Source organism: Piliocolobus tephrosceles, chromosome 5, assembly GCF_002776525.5.
Source record: "Piliocolobus tephrosceles isolate RC106 chromosome 5, ASM277652v3, whole genome shotgun sequence".
Classification (NCBI taxonomy): Eukaryota; Metazoa; Chordata; class Mammalia; order Primates; family Cercopithecidae; genus Piliocolobus; species Piliocolobus tephrosceles.
In genome coordinates, this window is record NC_045438.1 from 96,425,864 (window position 1) to 96,450,541 (window position 24,678).

The 24,678-nt window shown below is 37.5% G+C and overlaps 2 protein-coding genes across 4 annotated transcripts in view; one reads left to right on the forward strand and one right to left on the reverse strand.

Annotated features, from left to right (window-relative positions):
- The window catches only part of IMPG1 (interphotoreceptor matrix proteoglycan 1), a 147,184-nt gene extending 133,575 nt beyond the window's left edge, over positions 1–13,609 (forward strand). For both annotated transcript variants that reach the window (XM_023219279.1, XM_023219278.2), the window contains 3 exons: positions 4,534–4,732; positions 11,013–11,085; positions 12,566–13,609. In XM_023219279.1, coding sequence (XP_023075047.1) covers positions 4,534–4,732; positions 11,013–11,085; positions 12,566–12,598 — 305 coding nt within the window. In that variant the 3' untranslated portion in view covers positions 12,599–13,609. The remainder of the gene's footprint in view (positions 1–4,533; positions 4,733–11,012; positions 11,086–12,565) is intronic.
- Positions 13,610–18,494: 4,885 nt separating this feature from the next.
- The window catches only part of MYO6 (myosin VI), a 164,148-nt gene continuing 157,964 nt past the window's right edge, over positions 18,495–24,678 (reverse strand). For both annotated transcript variants that reach the window (XM_023219277.1, XM_031935621.1), the window contains 2 exons: positions 20,455–20,673; positions 18,495–19,918 (listed from right to left, as the gene is read on the reverse strand). In XM_023219277.1, the coding sequence (XP_023075045.1) occupies positions 19,719–19,918; positions 20,455–20,673 (419 nt within the window). In that variant the 3' untranslated portion in view covers positions 18,495–19,718. The remainder of the gene's footprint in view (positions 19,919–20,454; positions 20,674–24,678) is intronic.

The window sequence follows — 24,678 nt, forward strand, 5'->3', positions numbered from 1 at the left end:
GACACATGTTGAAAGTGCCCAGCACTGTGCCAAACAAATAATGGCCCTTGATAAGTGTGGGCTCCCTGTTTATGTAAATAACTGCCCTTTCCACTGAAGCTGGAGGTTCAGGGTCATGATCCCCAGGGACACTCCAGGGACAAGGCCTGAAGTGCAATTACATGTCTCTTCTGAATACAGCCAGCATCTACTGGGATGCTAGTAGACTAGGCCCGGACCTCTGGCCAGGCTGGATCTGGATCTTCCCACCAACTGCTAACGAGCAGCCACTGACACAGATCTGCTTGCTGAGGTCAAGTGCCCTGGACTGCCTCTACGGAGAGACTGTCAAATATGCTGTGTAGAAGAGCTATCTGCATGGCTTAAGAATAGAAAGCTAAGTCATTTTGCCAGCAAACAATTATAGTAAGCCCAGAGAATGCCTCAAACCATACTATGTATTTATTAAACGTGGTACAGGATCATGGTGGAGTCTCTCTATAGTACCAACAGTAAAAATAAATGGTTTGGGGCAGACGCGGTGGCTCACACCTGTAATCCCTGCACTTTGGGAGGCTGAGGCGGGTGCATCACCTGAGGTCGGGAGCTCAAGACCAGCCATAACCAACATGGAGAAACCCCATCTCTACTAAAAACACAAAATTAGCCAGGCGTGGTGACACATGCCTGTAATCCCAGCTACTAGGGATGCTGAGGCAGGAGAATCACTTGAACCTGGGAGGCAGAGGTTGCAGTGAGCCAAGATTGTACCATTGCATTCCAGCCTGGGTAACAAGAGTGAAACTCCGTCTCAAAAAATAAATAAATAAATAAATAGTTTGAAGGGAATTCAAACAAATCCAGGCAGCGAAGGCAATTATAGACTAATTTGTCCACACACTAATCATGAGGATTTCACTTCCTCGGACCCAAACACAATTTGATCATGACTTGAAAATATTCTATACAATGGCATCTACTTTTTTCTCCCAAATCTACTATTGACCTCTAGTCTCTTTGCCCGCTTCTTTCCAAGCTTTCGACCACGTTCAGAACAAAACATTTTCAGTTGTTGCAGCATAGCATATAGATTATTATTATTGATCAAATCAATAGCAAAGAGTAGGAAGTTCAAACTAATATGTCTTGTACACATGCTCTGGGATGTATTAAGGAAGAGACAAGAGACCAGGCATAGTGGCTCATGCCTGTAATCCCAGCACTTTGGGAGGCTGAGACAGGCAGATCACCTGAAGTCAGGAGTTTGAGACCAGCCTGGCCAACATGGTGAAACCCCGTCTCTACTAAAAGTACAAAAATTAGCTGGGTGTGGTGGAGGGCACCTGTAGGCCCAGCTACTCGGGAGGCTGAGGCAGGAGAATCGCTTAAACCTGGGAGGCAGAGATTGCAGTGAGCCGAGATGATGCCACTGCACTCCGCCCTAGGGAACAAGAGCGAGACTCCATCTCAAAACAAAAGGAAGAAACAAATATTGGTATGGCCTACCCATGAATAAGTTCATTATTCTAAGGAAAAATGTCTTTGGGATATGGCAAATAAAGACAATGATAACATAGGGAAAAGTTTGCTTACAAAAGTTCTGCTAGTTAAACTTCCATTCATCTATCATAGAGCCAATCTTTTCTATCCCTTCCATGTCTCTCTCTCCCCAAAATCAGCCCACATCCAGTTTTCTGTCTTTGCCTAAAGCCTAAAGTTTTAGGTGTCCCTTGAAAAATGACATGAAAGTAAAGAGGATCATGAAAATACCTAGGGAAAATGTGTTTAAGGTAATAAGAGTGGAAGCAGTGTGAGTTGCTCTACAAATGACTGTAATAGTCTCTTGTTTTGACTCTAATTCTAATTGCCTTCACTTGCCATATTAGCAAAGAGGGCCAATATGTTAGCAAAGTGGTCCCACAGCTCCCCCTTGGGGCTCTGCCCTTCCCCGGAACTTGTCACACAGTCCATGAAGGGATGGGGGTGAGACCAGTCAGAGGACTTCAGCACAAACAGGCCTGACCTTGGTAACATCACTGATTCGCAGCTTCCTCATCTGTAAAGTGAAACAATTAGTCGAGAAGGTCTCTAAAATAGCTTCTAGCTCCAAAATTCTACCTGAAATGTAAAATTTTATATATTGATAAAAATAAACATTAAAACAATCAGTTGGTCTGAAATTCTTAGAGCTGAAGGTTTTGAAAGTCTAAGTCGGTATTTGTTGAATGAATGAAGGTTGTCTTAGTAGCTGCCTTGTACCCATGAAGGCGTACACAGCAAACAAAACGTAAGCTTGGCGATTTAAAGTTTCCTACTACTTCTCTGTAGACTGGTCCTGAATAAATAACATGGAGAAAGCAAGCAATTTATAAACTGTGTTGAATTTGTTCTTCAATTATACCCAATTCAGGGCCCCCAGATTTGGAAAAATTTGTTTTTCCAATGTTGCCTACTATGCGCTTTACTGATGCATAGGTCATTCCTTGCTGAGCTAAAGGAAATTATGGCAAAGCAGCTGATTACATTCTCCGCTCAAAGATTCACAATAGACATTAGCTTATTAACAACTCTAAGAAGTTTAAAAGTAAAAAGAGAAAGGGCTAGGGTTGGAAGAAGAAAAAGCAAGATAAAAGAGGAAAAATCTATTATATTTATTTCACATAGCATTTTTTAAAACTTAGTCACTGAACTTCTTTTAGTGTAAAACTTATCAAATCCTGCTGAATTAAGTTCAGCAAATGTTCCCACTTGGGAAATATTGGACCAGATGATCTCCGGTCATCCTAATTCTAAAAATTCTTTCTATTTATGTAGCTTGTAAAGCACAATTCTGATCATATGCTTCCCTTGCTCAAAAATCCTCCATGGCTCCCACCTGACTATAAAGTCCAAATTCCTTAGCACTGCATTTAGATATTTGCCTTAACTTACCTTTCCAGTCTTAGTTCCCTTCTTTTCCATCCACAAGTCTCTGCTCCTTCCTAACTGGGTTCCCTCTGCTCTCTCTTCCCATTTCTGTTGCTTTCCCATTTCTGTGGCTCTGCTCATGCTGCTGGCTCCAGTTGGAATGTCTTTCCTAGTCTTTGTATGGACAAATGCAAGTCACTTTAAATTCTCACGTCAAAGCGATCCCCTCCATGATGCTCTCTTCTCCAAACGTATCTTCCCTAGAGCTTATTTAAAGCTCTGTACTGGTGGCCAGGTGCAGTGGCTCACACCTGTAATCCCAGCACTTTGGGAGGCCGAGAGGGGCGGGTCTCCTGAGATCAGGAGTTTGAGACCAGCCTGGCAAAACCCCATCTCTACTAAAAATACAAAAATTAGCCGGGCATGGTGGCGGGCACCTGTAATCCCAGCTACTTGGGAGGCTAGGCCAAGAGAATTACTTGAACTCAGGAGACCGAGGTTGCAGTGAGCCGAGATGGTGCCACCGCCCTCTAGCCTGGGTGACAGGGCAAAATTCCATCTCAAAAAATAAAATAAAATGAAGATCTGTACTCTACAAGATATTGGGCTTCTTGTATAGCATTATTTGTATGCATTACTTACTTCCCCTAAATTTCTTGGAAGAATGGCTTTACTGTTTCTTGCTCCCTAGTTCTTTGCACATAATAGGTATTTGGTTAAAGAATAATCTGAAAAGTAAGTGGCTGACGTGATTAAACAGGAAACCTTCCAGGGCAGAAACAACAGTGGTCTGATGACAAGAGGCGTGTTCTGGTTCTGCCATCAGCCCTTGCGGACTCCGGCCAGTTGCTTCTCTACTGAGAGCTCAATGTGCTCAGCTTTATAAGGATAAGGAAGGGCAGACAGGGGCCTCTGGCCTTCCAGAGCTAAATATCTGAGATTCTCTTGATTTCTAATCCACTTTCCAAACAATTGGAGACAACCCTGTAGAATTAGGAATAGAGTAAAATAGAACAATTAATGACAAGAAAGAAGAGAGTCTCAATGTTAATAGGGAAGAAATAATTCATCCAAAAGAATGACTCTCTAACATTAGGGCCTTAGCAAGAGACCAAGATAAATTTATATTTGAAATCAGGAAATCATCCTGAGTTCTCAAAGCCATGAACATAAATGATGACTTTACTGCTTTATAAATGCTTACTTAAAACAAAAAAACTAAGTAACAAAACATTCCTAATTCTCTAATGCAGCGGTTTTCAAAATGTGCTCCCCAGACCAGATGCATCAGCATTACCTGGAACTGTTTTAGAGCCAGAATTCAGTCCCCATTCCACGCTGCCTGCACAGGAACTCTGAGTGTGGGGCTCAGGAATGTTTTAACAAGGCCTCCAGATGATTCAGATGCACACTGAAGGTTGTAAATAATTATATTTGGAGCTAAATATAATATCACTTGTATCTGTAAATCCATTTTTCAAAGATACAGAGTGTGGTTCTCTTTTCCCTCCAGTCTGATATCACAACTGTGCAACCCACTCCAAAATGAGGTAATAGCAAATATATTTGGTCTCTTGCCTTTGCCTGCTGCCAGTTCCATTGCTGAGAGAGTCATACACTCGCTAACATCTGCCCCATTTCTTACAGCTGATCAAGCAGATCCCTGCAAGTTCCTGGCCTGCGGCGAATTTGCCCAGTGTATAAAGAATGAATGGACTGAGGAAGCGGAGTGTCGCTGCAAACCAGGATATGAGAGCCAGGGGGGCCTGGACGGTCTGGAACCGGGCCTCTGTGGCCCTGGCACAAAGGAATGCGAGGTCCTCCAGGGAAAAGGAGCTCCATGCAGGTGGGTCAAGCATGCTAACTTCACAGACCCAAGAACTCATTACTCATCCTTCTGAGAAACCCATCATTAGAGTAAATTCATACGGTCCTTTCAACCCATGGTTTTTAAACTTTAGTGAGCATAGGAATCACCCAGAAAAGGGCCTGTTAAAACAACATGGCTGCGCCTTACTATGCCCTGTTTCTGATTCAGTAGGTCTGGATGGGGCTCAGGTACGGCTGATGCTGCTGCTCCTAGGACCCCACTTTGAGAACCCTGCTCCAGGCTTCCCGGGAAGAGCTCCTAAAGACCAATAGGGAAGGAAGAAAGAAACTGTATCAGCTTTAAAAGACTGAATACTTGGTCTACTCCCTTAATTGGGGATGTATTTGTGCACAAAATTTGATGTTTGAAAGCAAACATAATAGCTTTCATCATAAGAAAGCTCGGAAATACAAAAAATTATGAGAAAAAATAAAAATCCCGTTAATTCAACACATTATCTTTTGGTGTTCATGTTCACATAAAATTGGTTTATATGGAATTTTCTAAAGCACAATAGATTCAGACTTTCTTGTTTTATAGTCCTCTTTTTTAAACTTAGAATGTTTCCCCATATCATGAAATATTTTTGTAGCATCATTTTTACTGGTTACATAATGGTCCGTTTTCTAGATGTGTTACGATGTGTTTAATCATTCCTTCATTTCCAGACAGAAAGGTTAAGAGAAGCTTTTTAGAAGGAGGAAAAGGAGGCCAGATACAAATGGCTTTCTATTCAGGAACCAGACTTTAGGTGTTATGAAGGTGGCCTTGTGAGCAAAAAGGGAGCAGGAAAGTTTCCATATAATGCAACCTATATTACAGACAAAGGATGAACATGTATTAATAAAGACAAACATCCTAATATTAAAATAAGCAAAAAAAATACAGAGGTGTGATTCATAGAAGAAACCCACATGACCAGTAAAATACAGAAGATTCTGGATCTCACTATAATCAGGGAAATCCAAAAACAATAAGGAGATACCATTTGAATTTGGCACAAGAAGATTGATGATACTCAGTGTGGGAATATGGAGGAAAACAAGTTCCATCAAGCGTTGCTGGTGGATATACAAATTGGAAAAGCCTTTTTTCAAAAGAAATTTGTCATTATCTATAAAATTTTAAATTTGACTCAGGTACTCTACTTTTAGACAACTATTTCTTCAAAAATAGTTGCACCTGTGCACCGAGTTATGCTTACAAAAATGTTCACAGCATTACTCCTTTGAGTCATGAAACAGTTGTATAGCCCATCAATAGGGAAATGGTTAACCTAGAGTGCAGTACATTACTGTGAAACAGCAGCTAAAGGCAGCAATACATATAACTCTACTGGAGCTGCCATAGAGGGAAGAATAACGTATCATTCAATGAGAAAGCAAATTGCAGCATAAAAGATCCTGCACATGTAATAAATTAATAACAATACTGTACTTTAAGTATATTAGGTTCAACCATATGGCACTGCCATTTTGTCAGTCACAAATCATCAAATATTGGCAGTTTTGCATGGTTCAATCTAACGTGTAAGTGAATTCGTAGCAAAAATGTGGAATAGGTACACAACTATCATTCCAGTTAACAATGAAATGGAGTGAAATTGAGGTCCGGGATTTTTAATAATGAGAATCTGTTCATGTATCACTTGTGTAAATTTTGTTTTAGGCTAGTCAAGTGCAGTAGTAAGAAGAGGGAAATAAATAGAACAATCAGTTCCATTTGCAATTGACAGTAAACAGTCAGTTGAGAGAACTCACTATGTTCCGAACCAGCCCACATTTGTAATTTGAAAGAAGGGTTGGGCTGGGAGCTGTAATCCCAGCACTTTCGGAGGCTGAGGTGGGCAGATCGCCTAAGGTCAGGAGTTGGAGACCAGCCTGGCCAACATGGTGAAACCCCGTCTCTACAGAAACACAAAAATTAGCCGGGCATGATGGCACATGCCTGTAATCCAACCTATTCAGGAGGCCGAGGCAGGAGAATCGCTTGAACCTAGGAGGTGGAGGTTGCAGTGAGCCAACATCGCACCATGCACTCCAGCCTGGGTGACAGAGCAAGACTCCATCTAAAAAAAGAAAGGTTGAGGGGTGGAAAGAAAGGGTCAATGAACAAGGCTGGATTAAAGTGAATAAGAAGAGGGTTGTATACTGCTTTTGTGAACAGGAATGTATTCAGTTTTTATTTTAATCGGCCCTATTTGGTATTTCAGATGGCTGTAAAATTCATAATTTTAAACATTTCTCTTTCTTTAATGAGAAAGATTACTTTACTTCTAGGTTGTCATAAGTGAGATCAGTAAAGCAAGGCATAAGGTGATCTGGAAATAGACACCTCTCGAAAAGGTTGGTGGTGCTCTACTTCCTCCACCTGTGCCTGTCTCTGGGGCATAACATGGGATTCAACTATATCAGAAAATTGATGCTCCTTAGACTAATGGAATGAAATGAACATTTTTGAGCACCATGTGCCAGGCACCCTGCTAGATGCTGGGCAATAGATGAGAGGAAGCGGGGAAGGAAGAAAGGGAGGGAGGCAGGGAAAGATGCTTAATTTCTTCAGGAAGAAGGGAGAAATTCCCATATCACCCCAATTTTGCCCTTTTCCACTTCCTGACTATTCCTTTTTAAACGTTAAGTATTAACCCCTGATATCCTCAGCGTGAGGACAAACCCCTCTTGCCCCTACGAGCTACTTCAGACAGATTCTCATGAAGAAACAGGACCACAGCAGTGCTCTGAGGATCCCTTGTGCATCTCCATGACCTGCTCCTCCTCCCGTCAGTTCTTTCTGTTCGTCCCAAGATGCCATCATTTATGTGATGAAATTTATTTATATAAGGATTAGCTGACAAATTAAAACCCAATCAACCATAGATAAGAAACTGGTTACAATTAGAGGCTTTAAAGTTTGACCCAAATTTAAGTTAAGAGCTCTGCCTCCAACGAGGTATGACTTTAAGCCACTTCCCCACCCCCTGCCCTTAAGCTCCAAATTTCTCATCTGTCTAATGGGAATAACAGGAATAAATTCATGGGCTTCGGTAAGGAATAAATTAGATGCCTTTCAGTGTAAGCTACTCACTACTAGCATTATTGGAGCTGTTTCTGTCAACAAAGGGTAGCCCTGTAAGGAAAAACTAAGATTCCCTACCTGGCACTTAAACTCAGAAGCAAATCCATGAGAACACCAAGTGCTGCAACTTTGAAAACAGCGTTCCAAGTGCTGCAACTTTGAAAACAGCGTTCTCTAACGAACTGTAAATTTAGCTGCTGTTTTTGTTATTCTACCTGAAAGTGATGAGATGGGGAAATGATACTGAGGGCAAGTGCCCTCGGGAGAAGACTACCATTGACACACAAAGAGCAGTTTCCATTACTTCAGTTACTTGTCATTGTTTCTCATTACATTTTCACCTTTATTTTTCCTTCTATTCTTTTCCTCCATCCAATATTTATAACTATACTCCATACATTTTTTACCTTTCCCTCAATTTTGGATGTCATATACATACATTCTGTCATACTAGGAACTTACTTGAAACTTCCTTTTTTTGGTATAATGAGTTAGGCTCTTATTAATCACAATTATCAGTATGCATACACAAAAACAAAGTGCAAATCTAAATCTAACAGAGTAGATTCTGACTTTTCCTTTTCAGGTCTTAACATTCTCACTTTTGTCCTTTAATGTAATAGGCCTAATATGCTCTCTGTGACATTACTTGTAATAATGAAAATTGTTTCTAAATATAGGGGACAGTTTCAGTAAATGATGGTACAAAGTGACATTCATGAGGATGTTTTAATCATATGGAAGTGCTTGTTGTAATCACAGCAAAGTCACAGGTTCACTCACATGCTACACCTCAAATGGAGAAAAGGAGGTCTAGTTTTTTTTCCCTCTCAATAGTTGTTATCAACTCCCTTTTGCGCTCTTTCTCCACTGAATAGTGGGTAGGTTTGGTTAGTGAGTAGGTTTGTGGGAGGAAAAGGTTGGGATTTTATATAGTCCAATTTAAAGTAGTCCAAACTTCATCTGATTAATGATTTGAGCAATCACTTTAGACAACTCAGTTCGCTTGGAACATATAGTGAGGTATGGCTCTCCTGGTCTCGACAGTTCTTCTGGAAGTTTTCTAGTTCCATATTCCCCTCACCTGTGATCTCTTAGTTCTGATCCCAGGCGTCTGCCCCTTCCCTGGCATTCTCAAATCCTCCAAGTCTCCCAACCAGGACAAGTTGGAACCGAAAATGCTGCCTTAGGTGGTGGGACGGGGAACAAGGAAATTGTTAAGCAACTTCCTTTAAAAAAATAAATACAGGCCTGGCACGGTGGCTCACGCCTGTAACCCCAGCACTTTCGGAGGCCAAGGTGGGTGGATCACCTGACGTCAGGAGTTCGAGACCATCCTGGCCAATATGGTGAAACCCTGTCTGTACTAAAAATACAAAAATTAGCTGGGTGTGGTTGTGTGTGCCTGTAATCCCCGCTACTCGGGAGGCTGAGGCAGGAGAATCGCTTGTACCTGGGAGACGGAGGCTGCAGTGAGCTGAGATCATGCCACTGCACTCCACTGAGTGACAGAGCGAGACTCTGTCTCAAAAAAAAAAAAAAAAAAAGTACAGATAGGGTCTCACTATGTTGCCCAGGCTGGTCTTGAACTCCTTGGCTCAATCCTCCCACCTCAGTCTACCAAAGTGCTGTGATTATAGGTATGAGCCACTGCAGCTGGTCTCAACCTCCTTAAACTGTATTTTTCCTCCTCTCTCTTCTGCCTTCTTCTCATCGAGCACTAGGACTGAAATTTTCCGTCCTCCCTTCCCCTGAAATTGTAATAAACAGATGTTGAGAGAAAGAAAAAAGTTTAATAAGGAAATATATATAGGAAGATGGCTCCTAAATATTATGCCCATTTTATAATGCAAAGAGGAAAAACACAAAATGTAAAATGAATATACTCTACCAATAGAAATTATGTATATAGAAAAGTCTAAAAACGTTCATTTTTTCTTTAAAAAAAATTTAACTGACACACAATTGTACATATTTATGGGGTACAATGTGGTATTTCAATACATGTATACATTATGTAATGATCAAATCAGGGTGATTAGCATTCCCATCATCTCAAACATTTATCCTTTCTTTGTAGTAAGAACATTCAAAATCCTCTCTTCTAGCTATTTTGAAATATACATCAACTACAGTCATCCTACTGTGCAGTAGGACACCAGAATTTATTCCACCTACCTAACTGTAACTTTGTACCCATTGACCAATCTCTCTCCATGATACCCTCCTCCCTCCCCTCCCCAGTCTCTGGTAACTACTGTTCTATTTTGTGTTTCTATGAGATCAGCTTTTTAAATTCCACATGAGAGAGAGCTTGTGGTATTTGTCTGTGTCTGGCTTATTTCACTTAATATAATGTCTTCTGGGTTCATCCATGTTGTGGCAAATAACAGGATTTCATCTTTTTAATGACTTAATAGTATTCTATTACATATAGTATATATTATATATAAATTATATAGTTATATATTATAGTTATATATAATTTATATGTAATTTTATAATTATATATGTAATACATGTATATCACACTTTATTGATGAACACAGGTTGACTCCAAATCTTGGGTATTATGAATATACATGGGAGTGCAGATATCTGGTATCTATTTGATATACTGATTTCATTTTCTTTGGCTAGATATCCAGTAGTGGGATTGCTCGATCACATGGTAGTCCTATTTTTAATTTTTTTAGGAACCTACAGACGGTTTTCCATAATGACTGTACTAATTTATATTCTCAACAACAGGGTATAAGGGTTCCCTTTTCTCTACATCCTCGATAACACTTGTTAATCTTTTGGATTTTTGATAATAGCCATTCTAACTGAAGTAAGGTGACATTTTATTGTGGTTTAAATTTTATTAGCAATATGCTATTACAGAGTTGTTTTTCAGCAACTACAACTCAGAACTTGACTTCAGAAATAAATCTATGTTTTGTAATCCTTCAGTCCTTCTGAGACCACTGCCTAAGAAATAGTAAGCCAACTAAAAGGCAAAACGCAGGGCAAATGCTGAAAGCACACTTCTTCCAACTCAAATGGAAGACACCTGCAAAAATATATTATCTATTTTCACTTGTCATGATATTAAAACTAAAATAGTAGAAAGATGTGGTTACTATTAATGTTGATAAGCCCAAGAAACAAGATACTATGTTTTTGCTTTCTTTTGTAGGTTGCCAGATCACTCTGAAAATCAAGCATACAAAACTCGTGTTAAAAAGTTCCAAAACCAACCAAATAACAAGGTAAAATCATGCTTTCTTTTATAAGTTGGCTGTAATTACTAAACTTGACTTTTGAAGGAAATTAAAAACATTTCTGTCCCTCTTGTTTTAAATAGAAATAAGCAAGATACTTTTTAATTTGCTGTTTTAAGGGGAGGATATTTTCTAGTGCAACAGGATATTTCTAGTGCAAGGGGATATTTTCTAGAGTCAGAAGGCTGGGACTAACCGAAATGTATAGATAAAACAACAGAATAACAAAACCAATCCAAGTATTTTATAATATTTCCAACCTTTTCTTATAAAAATATACATGTAATTTATCAAGTATATTTTAAGGTTGAAATCTTTACAATAATAACATATTCCTGGCATTGGATAATTTTATATACTTTCAATTTCAAATAATAATCAGCTAAAGGAAAAATATGTAGAAAATATGAAGAAACAAGATTTGTGAACGAGTAACTTCAAAAAATTCGTAAAAGTTCGCCTTCAGATATTTTTCAGTGTCCTAGATGTCTCTTTCAAAATATTCACTTAATCAACTTAAACATAATTTTATTTTACAAAGGAAAATAACTTGTCTATAAGCAATTTATATATATAGTTGACATAGTTTTTTAAAATAACTTTGGGGAAAAAAACCTTGGACGTTTAGCCTAAAACTACCCATTTTCAAAAATTATAGTCTTTGATAGAAACAATTGGTGATAATCAGCCAATGTCTACTTTATCTAAAGTCTAAAGTGCTGGATAAAAACAAAGGCCTCAAAGTTTGCACCTACAAAAGTTATCACAGTCAATATATGATCAAGGATACTGGGGTAATCACACCAAATGCTAATAATAATTTTATGGATCCAAGTGCACACTGGGAATGTGTGCCACTTTAGTTTCCTGAAACAAAGAAAATTGGAAAAACAGAAAAAGTTTAGACTAGGGCCATAAAATGACAATAGGACACAGGATCTGATACTGACAAAACGTCCAACTAAATCCTGAAGTACCAGATAGAATTATGGATCACACTTCAAATAAATAAAAGGAAGTGATAATTTTCACAGTAGGAAGTAAACTTGAAGAACTACATCTTACTTCAAGGCTGGAACAAGTGTCAGTGCTGATTATTCCTGGCTACGTGGATTTCTGTGTTGATGGACATTCAGAGGAGACATGAGTTCCCTGAGGAAGCATGCTGTAATACATTAACAGTGTCTACTATGGTTGGATGGGAATATGGTGACTCATTCACAGACTATCTGCCACTCCTGCTCCATGAGATGGGTCAGCCTGAGAATTTACGCTTAAGAGGGCATGGAGTACATTTCTAGTCAGTTATAAAGTTAAGCATATTTTGAGGCCATCTTCAACATTTCAAAGAAGATGTCATAAATGGCAAGCACATCCTCTTATCTACCAGTGGCAGTAATATTGGAATGAACCATTGGTTTGACCTTGGGTGGCATTTCTTAAGTTCTTAAAACTATTTCTCTTTCAGGTAATCAGTAAAAGAAATTCTGAATTACCATAGAATATGAAGAATTTCACCATCAAGATTGGGAAGGAAATTAAAAACTGAAAATGTACAACTATAATTTAAGCTATCTCAAGAGAGATGATTTGCTTTCTCAAGGAAAATGGGAGGCTGGCATATTCACTGGTCATCAAAATCCAGGCATACAGTCAACACTGAGAATCAGCACACACCATATTTCAAGTATAGAAGAGTAATATACTTGACAACCAGTAAATTCTGAAGAAAAAGACACTTATATTAAAACCCCAAATGCAATCAGTGAAATGCATTTTTACTAGTCTTGGATGATAGTCAAAGTGATCGTAAACCAGGTTTGCTTCCAGCTTCCCTGAAAATTTTACTCACAGATCATTTGCAACAAGCACAGCTTACTTATTGTTTAGGGACTGAACAATTTATTGGGAAGCAAACTCTTTATATGCTAGAATGTACATTTAAAAGAGGACTATGTATGCAGGGAGATGCAGGTCTCTCTCTAAATGCATGAATGTATGTAGTGTGTAGGCGCTGTAGTGAGTGTATATATGCTCCACACTACAATGTCTGATAAACACAAACCTCAGTATGCAGTTATTAGGCACACTAGTTTCATACGCAACTACCGCTTACATAGTAGACTGTTTTGTTGCCAATAATCTTTGAATTGTTCTTTAAAAGAAACTGAGGTTCAGATATACATACCATGGAAAATCTTACTTTTCTTGTTACTACACAAAGCTATTTTTAAAGAAGATGGTATATTGGGAGAAGGGTGAAGTTGTACTATATGACATAATCAATTCCTGTCTCCTACCACAGATGACCAATGTCTTCTATAATGACCAGAATACTTCCTCGTACCAGTTTTGGTGTGTGTATACCTAGACTGGCATCAGTGTAATCCAATTCCGTCCATTTTTAATGTGCTGCTTAATGAAAAATGAATGTCTGTATCTCTTTCAAATGTTCTAATATCAGATATATTTGCAAAACCTTAATTTCAGTAAAGTAAAAGCGCTATACTCATAGGTTTTTAATGAGCCTATATTTTAGTAGATATTCTCTAGATTTGCTTTATGTATTCAATAAATGATTTTAAGCATGAAAATTTGACATGAAAAGCATGCGAAAAGACAACAAAGTAGCAAACACAGAAAGCAACATTTAACAGTAAGCTTCAAAAATAAAAACAGGCCAAGCACAGTGGCTCACCCCTATAATCTCAGCACTTTGGGAGGCCAAGGCAGGTGGATCACTTGAGGTCAAGAGTTTGAGACCAGCCTGGGCAACATGGCGAAACCCCCGTCTCTACTAAAAATACAAAACTTAGCTGGGTGTGGTAGCACGTGACTGTAGTCCCAGTTACTCGGGATGCTGAGGCAGGAGAATCACTTGAACCCAGGAGGTGGAGGTTGCAGTGAGCCAAGATCACACCACTGCACTCCAGCCTGGGCAACAGAGTGAGACTGTGTCTCAAACACACACACACACACAAATAAAAGCAAAATGTTCTTAATAATGGAGACAATTTTTTGGGAAGTGGTAGTGCCCCATAAGGGTTACAAACCCTCACAAACACCTAGCTTTCACCACCATTCCCACACCAATCCTGTCTTCCACCACAGACGAACAATGTCGTCCTATAATAACTTCATTGACTACTTCCTCACACTAACTTCGGTGTGTGCGTACCGAAGATCTATAATGTGGGACAAGGACTTCAAGGTGAAATATGATGACAAGGTGCCACAGAACAAAGAATGGTGGCAAGAGTTGGTGGCAAGAGGTGTACCTACCCACTTCCATATCCTTGGAACTTCACAGAGGAAAACAAATGATAGAAGCATGATAGGCTGACCAAAAGTACATGAAAACATTTCATCAGGAGAAAAAAGGATCTATCACTATCACTCCTGTATAATGTATTCCTCATTCCCTACACTGCTTGTGCTCTAACTAGTATAGGAAATGTAGTTTTCTATGGAGAAAGAGAAGTAGGTAAAAGCCCTATATTCTGGGGGAGGGTCCCATTTTGTGGTAAGTGTCTCTCACTCTTTGGATCACCCCTCTTTTGAGTTGGTCTTTTCCAACCAGCCAGGGAAGAGCTGATGAGGTGAGACAGCCAAAGTCTCCTTCCACTCTCAGAGGACCCACCAGGATCATGATAGGTTCTTGACACAGGGAATGGACCAGCTATATTCAAGGCCTTAGGGAGAAGAAGCCTTCTTTGGGTCCCCAGTTTTTACATCCTGTGTCTTCTCACAGATTAGTAAGGGTCTGGAGAATGGCAACCAAAATTTGGTGTGTCTCTAATCTCAGCAAAATAAGTAGCTGTCACTCACATGGAGTCCTGCCTGTTTCCTGGATGGAGATCACATAGGAAATTTGGGGCCAGTGTTCAAAGAAGTTTCAATCGCCTTGAGTTCCTTGCTTCTTCCTGCAGCCACCTAACACAGTGCTTCCAGCCCTGGCGACTGAATCAAGCTTCAGGAGCCCAGAATTCTCTAACTTATTCCACCTGAAATATGGCAATAAGTACCCCATTTACAACCTGTTCATGACACCCTGTAACCGTATTGAAAGCACAAGATGCAAATGGAAATTCTACACAGGGAGCATTTATTTATTTGTATTTCCAGTACATCAGTTTTTAGAGAAAGCATTAGATATACACTTTTAATGAAATGAGGAAAACCTGACAGTTTGACTAGATGAATTTTCGTAAGTAAAAAGAAAACAACCAACTTATAAACCTGTGATTTAAAGGTAAGATGCTACTTGGTACAAATCAGGATAAAATGTGTAGATATGGACATACAGAGTAGAATAACCAACATTGGAGACTCCAGAGAGTGGGAGGGTGAGAAAAGTTTTAGGGATGAAAAATTACCTATTGGGCACAATGTATGCTTATCTGAGTGTTAGGTACACTAAAAGCCCAGATTTTACCACTATGCACTATACCCATGTAACAAAACTGCACTGGTACCCCCTAAATCTTTTTTTTGTTTGTTTGTTTGTTTTTTTTTTTGAGATGTACTTTCGCTCTTGTCACCCAGGCTGGAGTGCAATGGCGCCATCTTGGCTCACTGCAACATCTGCCGCCCGCGTTCAAGTGCTTCTCCTGCCTCAGTCTCCAGAGTAGTTGGGATTACAAGTACCCACTACCACACCTGGCTAATGTTTTGTATTTTTAGTAGAGACGGGGTGAAACAGGCTGGTCTCGAAGTCCTGACCTCGTGATCCACCCGCCTCAGCCTCCGAAAGTGCTGGAATTACAGGTGTGAGCCACCACGCCCGGCCCTAAATCTATTTTTAAAAAAACAAATTAGTATTGAAGATTCTCCTTTTGAATGTGCATTAATTTTTCCTGATTATCTCTTGAAAAACTTCTGAGACAGCTAAGCTTGTTTCATATATTAGGTTAGCAATGGGGAAAGAATACACTGATTTGAATTGAACTAAAGCGCACTCAAAGATGCGGTCCCAGCAGAGCAGGCGCTACCTCCGCCAGTCTCTCCATCTTACCCTTCCATGAGGCTTATGTACGGAATGCCTATTTACTGCTGACCTTCTCCAGTGTGGCAGTGCCATTCCTATATGCTAAGAATGTATACACTGAGCATATCTTGATCCAAGTTTTAATAACCATAGGTTCTGATCCTATAAATTACACATTATTCATTCTAAAACTTAGTAGAGATCTACGAGTGCTCTATGTCCTAAAATATATCAGTGGTTCCAAACTGGGGGTGCAGAATCTTTAGGGGCACACAACCAGTCTCTTCCACTGCTGCTCTTTTCTTTCCTTACTGTTACAACTGTTCCCCCCACTCCAACGTGTCCTTATTCTCATGTTTAGGTATCCTCTGTCGTTCCGTCCTTGTTAGTTTATCTTCTGGGAGAAATTTTAAAACTCTCAATACTTGTTATTATTGGTAATGATAAATAGGGAAGACCTGTCACACCTTCTCAATTTGTGGAATGACAGAGAGGCAACCCTTTGTAAGTCCACAGGAGCTACTAAAAAGTGTTTGTTTTGGTTCTTTTTATTAACATATGATTGGAGCAAAGGCTTTGATATATTTTTCAATCTAGAACTAAATTACTTGACCGCTCTGGATCTGTTACCTCTTCCATAAAAGGAGGCAGGTCTATCAATAACATGATATTAATTGGCTGGCTGACTGACTCAATAAATATTTATTCTACTGATCCAAGTACTCTTAAGCTACTTCAGGTAAAAAAAAAAAAAAAAATCTTCATGTTTGGATACCCTGAGAACTACAGTAATAACCTGTGAATACAAATGTCTTTTAAAAAATATCCAATTAATAAAGCTCTACAAACAATACCATTATTCTTGCCTGTGGATTGCTATTCTCTAAGTGTTCACAACCACCACTCACTTTCCACTTAAGATGATCTTTCCTCGGTTGCTTGCAAAACAAAATGGTTCACAAGAATGACCTATGAAAAGTCATTACAGAAGCAGAATGAGCGTAACAATAGACTGCCTTTGTGTGGCCCTGTGCTCCTACATGCACTATTTTGTTTCTTCCTCATATTTTCACCTTTCTCTGAGAAGGTGCCATCTCCCCAACTTTACAACTAAGAAAACTCAGTATTCTCTTAACGTACGCGAATTAGAGTAACTTCCTTTTCCCAATGAGTTCCCATAACCCATAATGCGTATCTCAACTGTGTTACCAGAATTAGGAATTACATTATAATTGAATCAAATGTGAAAACATTCTGTCCTCTCATTTTAAATATTTTATGCATGCTGCCTTTGCAAAGCATATGCTATGGAAGGAACTGGTATTAAGAAAAGATTAGTTCTTTATATACAGTGGTTTAAACTTCTAATTTTAAATCTCAGTTAAAATGACTGATTAAAATATAAGTGAATTTACTTTTGACTTCCACAGTTTTAACCTAGCACGCATGGGCTTGACTGTGAACATGGTAAAGCAGCTGCATGAACACCATTGAGGACACCATTCCTGCTATTTCCTTTAAAAGGCTGACAGGGTCCTAAGTTTCTCCAGCAAAGGGGCGTCTCTGCGCATGTGCATCTAGTGTATGTAGGTTACTGTAAGTCTATCTATATTAGGGCAGTTGCCCTGCTGGCCAAAATTAACTCAGGATTTAAATAGGTAAGTTCTAGGACAACTGTGTGACATGATTAGAAACATTATGGCTTAAAATTAACTATAATTGTATTAACTATTAGAGTCAAAAACTAAGCACTTATAACAATGCTTTGCTGTGATACGTTTCTTAAAAATTTCTTAAACCATTAGATTCTCTCATTTGAATAAGTTTAACTCTTTAATTTTCCATCTAGTGCCTATTAATGTATCTAAAAGATACACAAAACTATTTCTGAAAAACGTACTAAAGAGACACGTCATTAAAAACCAATTTGGCTTACTAAATTTTGTTCAAGAACTTTACTCACTACTGGTTAGGAACAAAGCTTATATCCTACACACATAAAAACACCAATTAAAGGCGAGAGATGGAAGAGAGAGAATAGGTCATTTATTTCAGTAGCTACACCTTCTGTCACCAATCACAGGGACTAAATGACCCAAGGGTGGGTGAATCTATGCAGTAATACAGGCTTCAAAAGATAATCACATTTGCATTCTCAATTAATAGCACAGACATGACCATTTAACTCAAGACAATCATTTGCATGTATCATAATAAATAAACATTTCTATACTAAGACATTATGAGAGAATCAATTCTGAAGACAGTGTCTGTGGCTCACAAACACTAGTCAGCTGGGAAATACTTCCCTAACTGAGGTAATCTTTCTAGGGAAAAAAGAAATCACTGGAATTTCATTTCAAAGGTTAGGGTCTGTAAAAACTGGAGAAAAAAAGCAGTACAGAGAATAATTTTACTTTATAATTTTATTCTAAAATACAACAAAACTCCTTAGAATTATGTCAGCATAACTCCTTTATGTATTTTTGTCTTTAAATTCCTAATATGAAAGTCATAAATATTAGGCTTAAAGCTGCTGACATTTGAATCAATACTAACAGCACACAAAGAAAACATTTTAAAATTATCAGTTATGTAAAACAAGCACTTACTAAGTACAAGGACTTCTGAATTACAAAGCTTATGAAACAGGACTACAGTTACCGAAACCTCAAAGGCCAAAAAAGACACTAGGAATTTCTTAAAAAGAAAGATGTAGGAAGCAGAACACTTGCTAAATCAATGAACAACTTGGACAAGATTCTTATACAAAAATCGCTATTGAGATGAAGTTGAAAGAATATTTGAATTCAGTCCAGTTAAGCCACTATGCCACCTAAAATCTATTTCCTTTCCTAAGTGAAACAAAACTTATCTCAAAACTTTTAGGCATTCAAACAATCTGAATTTCCTTTATTTTTCCATGGAATATAAAAAGAATATTCTGACAGCAACACACATTTTGCTAGCAAAGAAAAGCAAATCTGTGCTGGATACTATTTAGTACCTCTTATCACAGAATACATCAAATACATTAAGGCTCTTTCTAGAATTGTAGAACTTAGAAGTGTTTCACTCAAACTAAGACACTGCAAAGGAGGAAAATAATAGATTTTCCACCTTTAATGGAAATTTCCAAAAATTTCTGAAAATGTCCATAAAGAAAGTACACAGTTTTTCAGACCAAAACATTAGTGCCTGGATCATTTTAAGTGGCTTAGTTATTGTAAGACTGTAAGCTCATGTTTTATTACTCCAGTTATATGGTACTGTGCCATCCTTAAAAAGTATTTTGAATATTGAAAAAAGTTCTCTTTTCCTAGAGAACAATGATGATGGATGTAAGGTAGTCTTCTGGCAAAGGATGAGAAACATGAGAATGTGCCCAAGTGTAAGAGTTAGAGAATAATGAGAGTTTTAGGAGTTACAGTGGGATACAGAAAAATCATTTTTAGATCCAAAATTTGCTACCATAATTAACCTTAAACAAATTCACCAAAAGCCATGATTAATAAAATCTGTTCACTTTATAGAAGTAACTCTAACATGATTATGGAATGGTTAAATCTGGGGGCATACACCCTACCTAAGTACCATGGCAAATGTTCCCAGCTGTAAGGCTGGTGTGCAACATCTACTTTAACAGATTCTGAAGCATGGCAGTTGCATAGGTGGGCCGAGCCTGTCTGCTCTCAATCGCATTCTGAAGGTACTGGATGCCTCCACAGCGTTCCCAGATTTCTTCAAACTGTCTTGGCAAGATCTCAGCACCACGCTTCCGAGTCAGGCCAGTCTCCTCAAGATTCAGCTCACACATCTCCATGTCGTCCTTACCTGTATCCGTGAGATATCAGAAAATTACCATCTCTCTCTTCAGGACCATTTCTTACCTATTTTATTCCTGAAATACCTATTAATTCTCAGAGATTTGAAACCTTCCTATGACTTTATTTTTCTCTAAGATGGAAATCTGCTTAACAAAATCACCAGAAACAACTACAATTTGTCCCCCATCAAGGACCCTTTCAATTTTAATAAACACTGCTATTGATCAAACAAATTATCAGAGTTAATAAAAATGCTACATTTCCTCAAGCCATTACAAATCAATGGATATGATGAAACACAAATGGAAAGGTTTTTAGGATACAGACAAGTTTCTATGTGCTAAGAACATAATTTAATCCAAGCAATTTCACATTTATAAATGAGTTAATCCTCAATGAACTGGAAATATGACTTAACCACAAGACTCCAGCCCTCAACCCTGAAATTTAATAAATTATTATATTATACATTAGAATGTTCCAGTCAGAGAGTTTATGATCTTTTTTGTTTAATAATTTGTTTTTCATGTGAATCATACACACCAGCCACAAGTAGGATGGGTGGCTTGTCAGGATGGAGTTCCATTTGCCGGGCAATCCATGGTCCATCAAAATGGGCATACCACCAGCCTTTTTTCTTATTCTGAGGGTCTTTGTACTGGTCAGCAGGGCGGATGAATGGGATGCGGAAGAAGCGTTGCTGTCGGTTCATTTCAATCTCCTGCTGCCTGGCAGGTATCTGAGCTGCTGGGTTCTGCTGAGCTATTACACAGAACAAGGAAAGTTATACCAGCAGCTCAAGGGAAAAGAAAAGAGCCTTTAATCCTAAAATATACCCCCAATAATTTTTTAAAAAGTAGAAAGGTCCCTAATAGTAAATTCAAAACAAAATGCAAATATTTATTGCCTACAAATTAATAAAATTCAGAGTGTTACTTCTTAGAATTGTCTTTCCCTTAAGAAGTTTCTTAGCATTGCAAACACACACACACACACACACCCCACCACCACCACCAGCAACAAACCCGTCAGATTCCCACAAATCACTGTAACAGTAACCTAAAACAAACTCACATAGCAGGAAAACAAACTATTATTTACTAAATTTATATTCTTCCTTCAAAGAGTTCAAATTTGTCAAGTAACTTTTATTAGACTATTTATGATAGAACAAAATAAACAGTAATTTCAAAAATCTGAAGGATGTAGACATTTGTCAATTTAATCACTATTTCCACAAAAAGTAGAAGTCATATAAATTTTTTTTCTTTTGCCAACAAATTTTAGGATTTAAAATGACCAAATAACACAGATATTAACAATATTTAGACAACCATATGACACAAAAAAAATCACCTTATAACAGTAAGCATAAACTTTCCCTTAAAGATACTTACTTACTCTGAAATCAGATTTCTTTTGGAATAAAATCCAATGAAGTAAGCGCAAAGTATGTAACATTTGATTCTCCTTGTCAATAGAAAAGAAAAATCCTTGCTTTTCTACTAGTATTGGGCATTTCATTCATATTAATATTTCATTCCTAGCTCAATTTTCATTACTTAACAATTAGGTTTTTATTTTATCTGCAAATGTAAAGATTTCCCTGGGGCAATGACTTTACATCTTTAGCAGTATAAGTTTGGTTAGCCTGTTTAATATGTTTTATACTCACAGAACTTCAAAAGTGGCCCAACCATTTACAGCAGCTCAATTAAGAGTCTCACTATGAAAATCTAAGTGTGTCAAAGAAATACTGTAAAATATACATATGAGATAAAGTCGAGAACAGCCACATGGCTTTTGTAAAAATTTGCAAATACTGAAAGGATGAAAATACTCTCATTCTACTTTTTATACCAAGAAATAGCAAAAGCTTTATAGCAGTTGAATTTATTTCTTTGCAAACCAGAGAAAGCAAAAAGCAGTTAGCAAAGCTAAATATGCCTATGAAGGAACGAGAGGCCCGGTTTTGTTAGTACCTTTAAAAGTTGCATCACATATTAACAGACATCTGCTTATCTATTCTTTCGCTCCTGTTTTCCCAGAGCTACTTACAGTTCAGTGTTTCTACTTTAAGTTTTTAAGACGCCCTACATTATGGAAAATGTACTAATTCAAAAGTAAGAATTTTAAAACCTTCCCTCCATCTTAAGTAGTGAATTAGAATTTAATGTCCAGTTTACGGGAAATTTACTATGATACTGATAGTCATTCATTACTTAATGAATGACTTTTTAATTTGAAGTAAGTCTCCTGTAAGTTAAGATACTGGATAAAATTAATAAACTAAATAGAAAGTCTTTGATAGCTTTTCTTACTAATGGGAGAACTGAAATTTTGTTGGGGAAGACTAGAAATGAATACTTATCTGGAAAAACACAAAGATACAGACATTAAAAGCTTGAAACTAATATTCTAAACAACTTTCCCTCATATTCAATTGTGTCATCTTCAAATGCAGCCCTATAAATTATACGTAGCACTTCAAAACATCAGGTCTAACCAGCTGGAAAATGAATGTGACATTATATCCAAATCATTACTGCCCAACTAATTCTACAAGAGATTTACTGTACACTAAGGTGACTCAAAGCTTTTAAATTATCAAAGAATGTGTATCATAAGAAGCTATAAACATAACAATAATCTCCTCTTTCTATTTAAGGAGGTATCATTATTAAACCTGTATACACTATCACATTATCTATAAAACTAAAATACCTTTGGACAGAAATGCAGACACCATCAGTGTTTGAAAATACAGTGACCAAAAACCAGCACCTAAAAGTTAGTCTTTATTCTAAAAGGTCAGCTGCTATGTTAAGAGTTTTGCTACAATAAGAACTGTATACTCTCTCAGTTTAAAATGCTAGTCATTTTCTTAATGCAAGTAATTTGGTAAAACATTAATTTCATTAGATTTTTTGTAATACATATACATATTGGAGTGATCCAAATAAAGCATCATCTCAAATTAAAATATATCTTAGTATGGATATAACAACTTTAACACACTACAATTCCACTTAAAATTGTAGCAAAACAACGTTTGATAGAAGTTAGTACTTTGTAAAGTATTTTAACCCATCTTCCAGTTAGCTCATGAGTTACCACCCATTGACTTACGTGAACTGTTCAAAAATGGTGCAAAATCTGTGAACAAATATTTTATGTTGAAGAAAAGATAAAAATGCCAAAACTGTTAAATGAGCAGTTTTCTAATTTATAAAAGTCTTCCCATCAATTGAGGTGGTGACTGAAAAGTAAATATCCTATCCACAAGCCAAATATTCTCAGAATTACCTAAAAGCAGGTGCTGCTTTCTGATTTTTTTAAAAGGCTATTTTGACTGATTAGGCTTAGGAAATTTCTGACTGAAGCACATATAAAGAGGACCAAAATTTAAAAATCACACTTCATTTGTGATTTTTGGAACATATATCCAAACAAAAACAATGACTTAAGAGACATTATAGTACCTTTCATACATTACTAGAATTTTCACAGAAAATAATGAAAATTCATCAGAAAATTATATATATTACAGGAGTAAAAACATTACAACTTGTTGATAACAGTATGTTTTGCTTTCTTTAAACTGTCTAAATCTTAAACTCATGCCATTTTTATTTTAGAAACTACAAAATAAAACTACTTTCAAAAATCATTGTTTTAAACAATTACTGTAAATATTTACTAGGTGATTTGCTACTGCCCAAAAAATTATTTCTAAAAATCTCCCTCTGCAGTAAATGAGATGAGAGCATGCTCATCCAGGACTGTACCAGGAAGAGGGTCTGAGGCTGCTTACGTATTATTTTAAGAGTTTACCATTAGCTGTCAACGTGTTACTCTTTAAGTCAACAATACGAAGCTACATTTTTGTTAATCATAAGTTGTCATCATTTTTTCTCAAATTAATGAACTGTTCCTTCTAAATATTAGACTACACAGCACTTCCTTTTAAAGGGTGTTTGGCTGCCACATTAGGAAATCATCTAAGTATAGAATTTTCTCAACTGAGCTTCTTGGTGCTCTTTAACCTTTGCTTTTAGCTATGCTCCTGTGTCAGGATGAATTTTATATAAGAACATAAAGAGAAAGAGAAAAGCAAAAAAAGTACTTTTCAGAGAAGTTACACCTGATAAAATATATCCTGAAAACGACTCATAATCAGGTTCTCTGAAGGCTTAATATGTATGTGTGGGGTTGTGTTCACATAAATTCCTAAATTCGTTCATAAACCTTGATAGAACCCTTAGGAAATTTTCCTAATCTACTCTTTTGTTTTCCCAAATAATATAGTACAAACAGAAACAGTAGTTGAACCGGCAAGGTGAGCCACATATTATTTGCATCTTTTTTGGGTAAAGCTAGATGAATAAGGTATCAAAGTCTGAGTCACAAATACAATAAATATGTGTATATTAATTTAAAATGTATGTGCCAAATATTACAAGAACCTCTCTTTGTTTTAAGAAGTGTGATCACTCAGATGTATTAATTTTGAAATACAATATAATGAAAGTCTGTCAAGCTAAAGGTAGTAATTATAACATTTACAGCTAAAAAGAACAGTCCATTGTCATTTTTTGCAAAACAAAGGTAATCTGTGGTCAGAACTCAGTACACAGACAGTGAACAGCTAATGTAATCATTTTGTTGTGTTCAATTCGAAGAGGAAGAAAATGAAACTGGAGAAGAGAGTGGTGTCACAGTGTTTAGTGTGGCTTCCACCTGCCACTTCTTGGTTACAAGTGACCT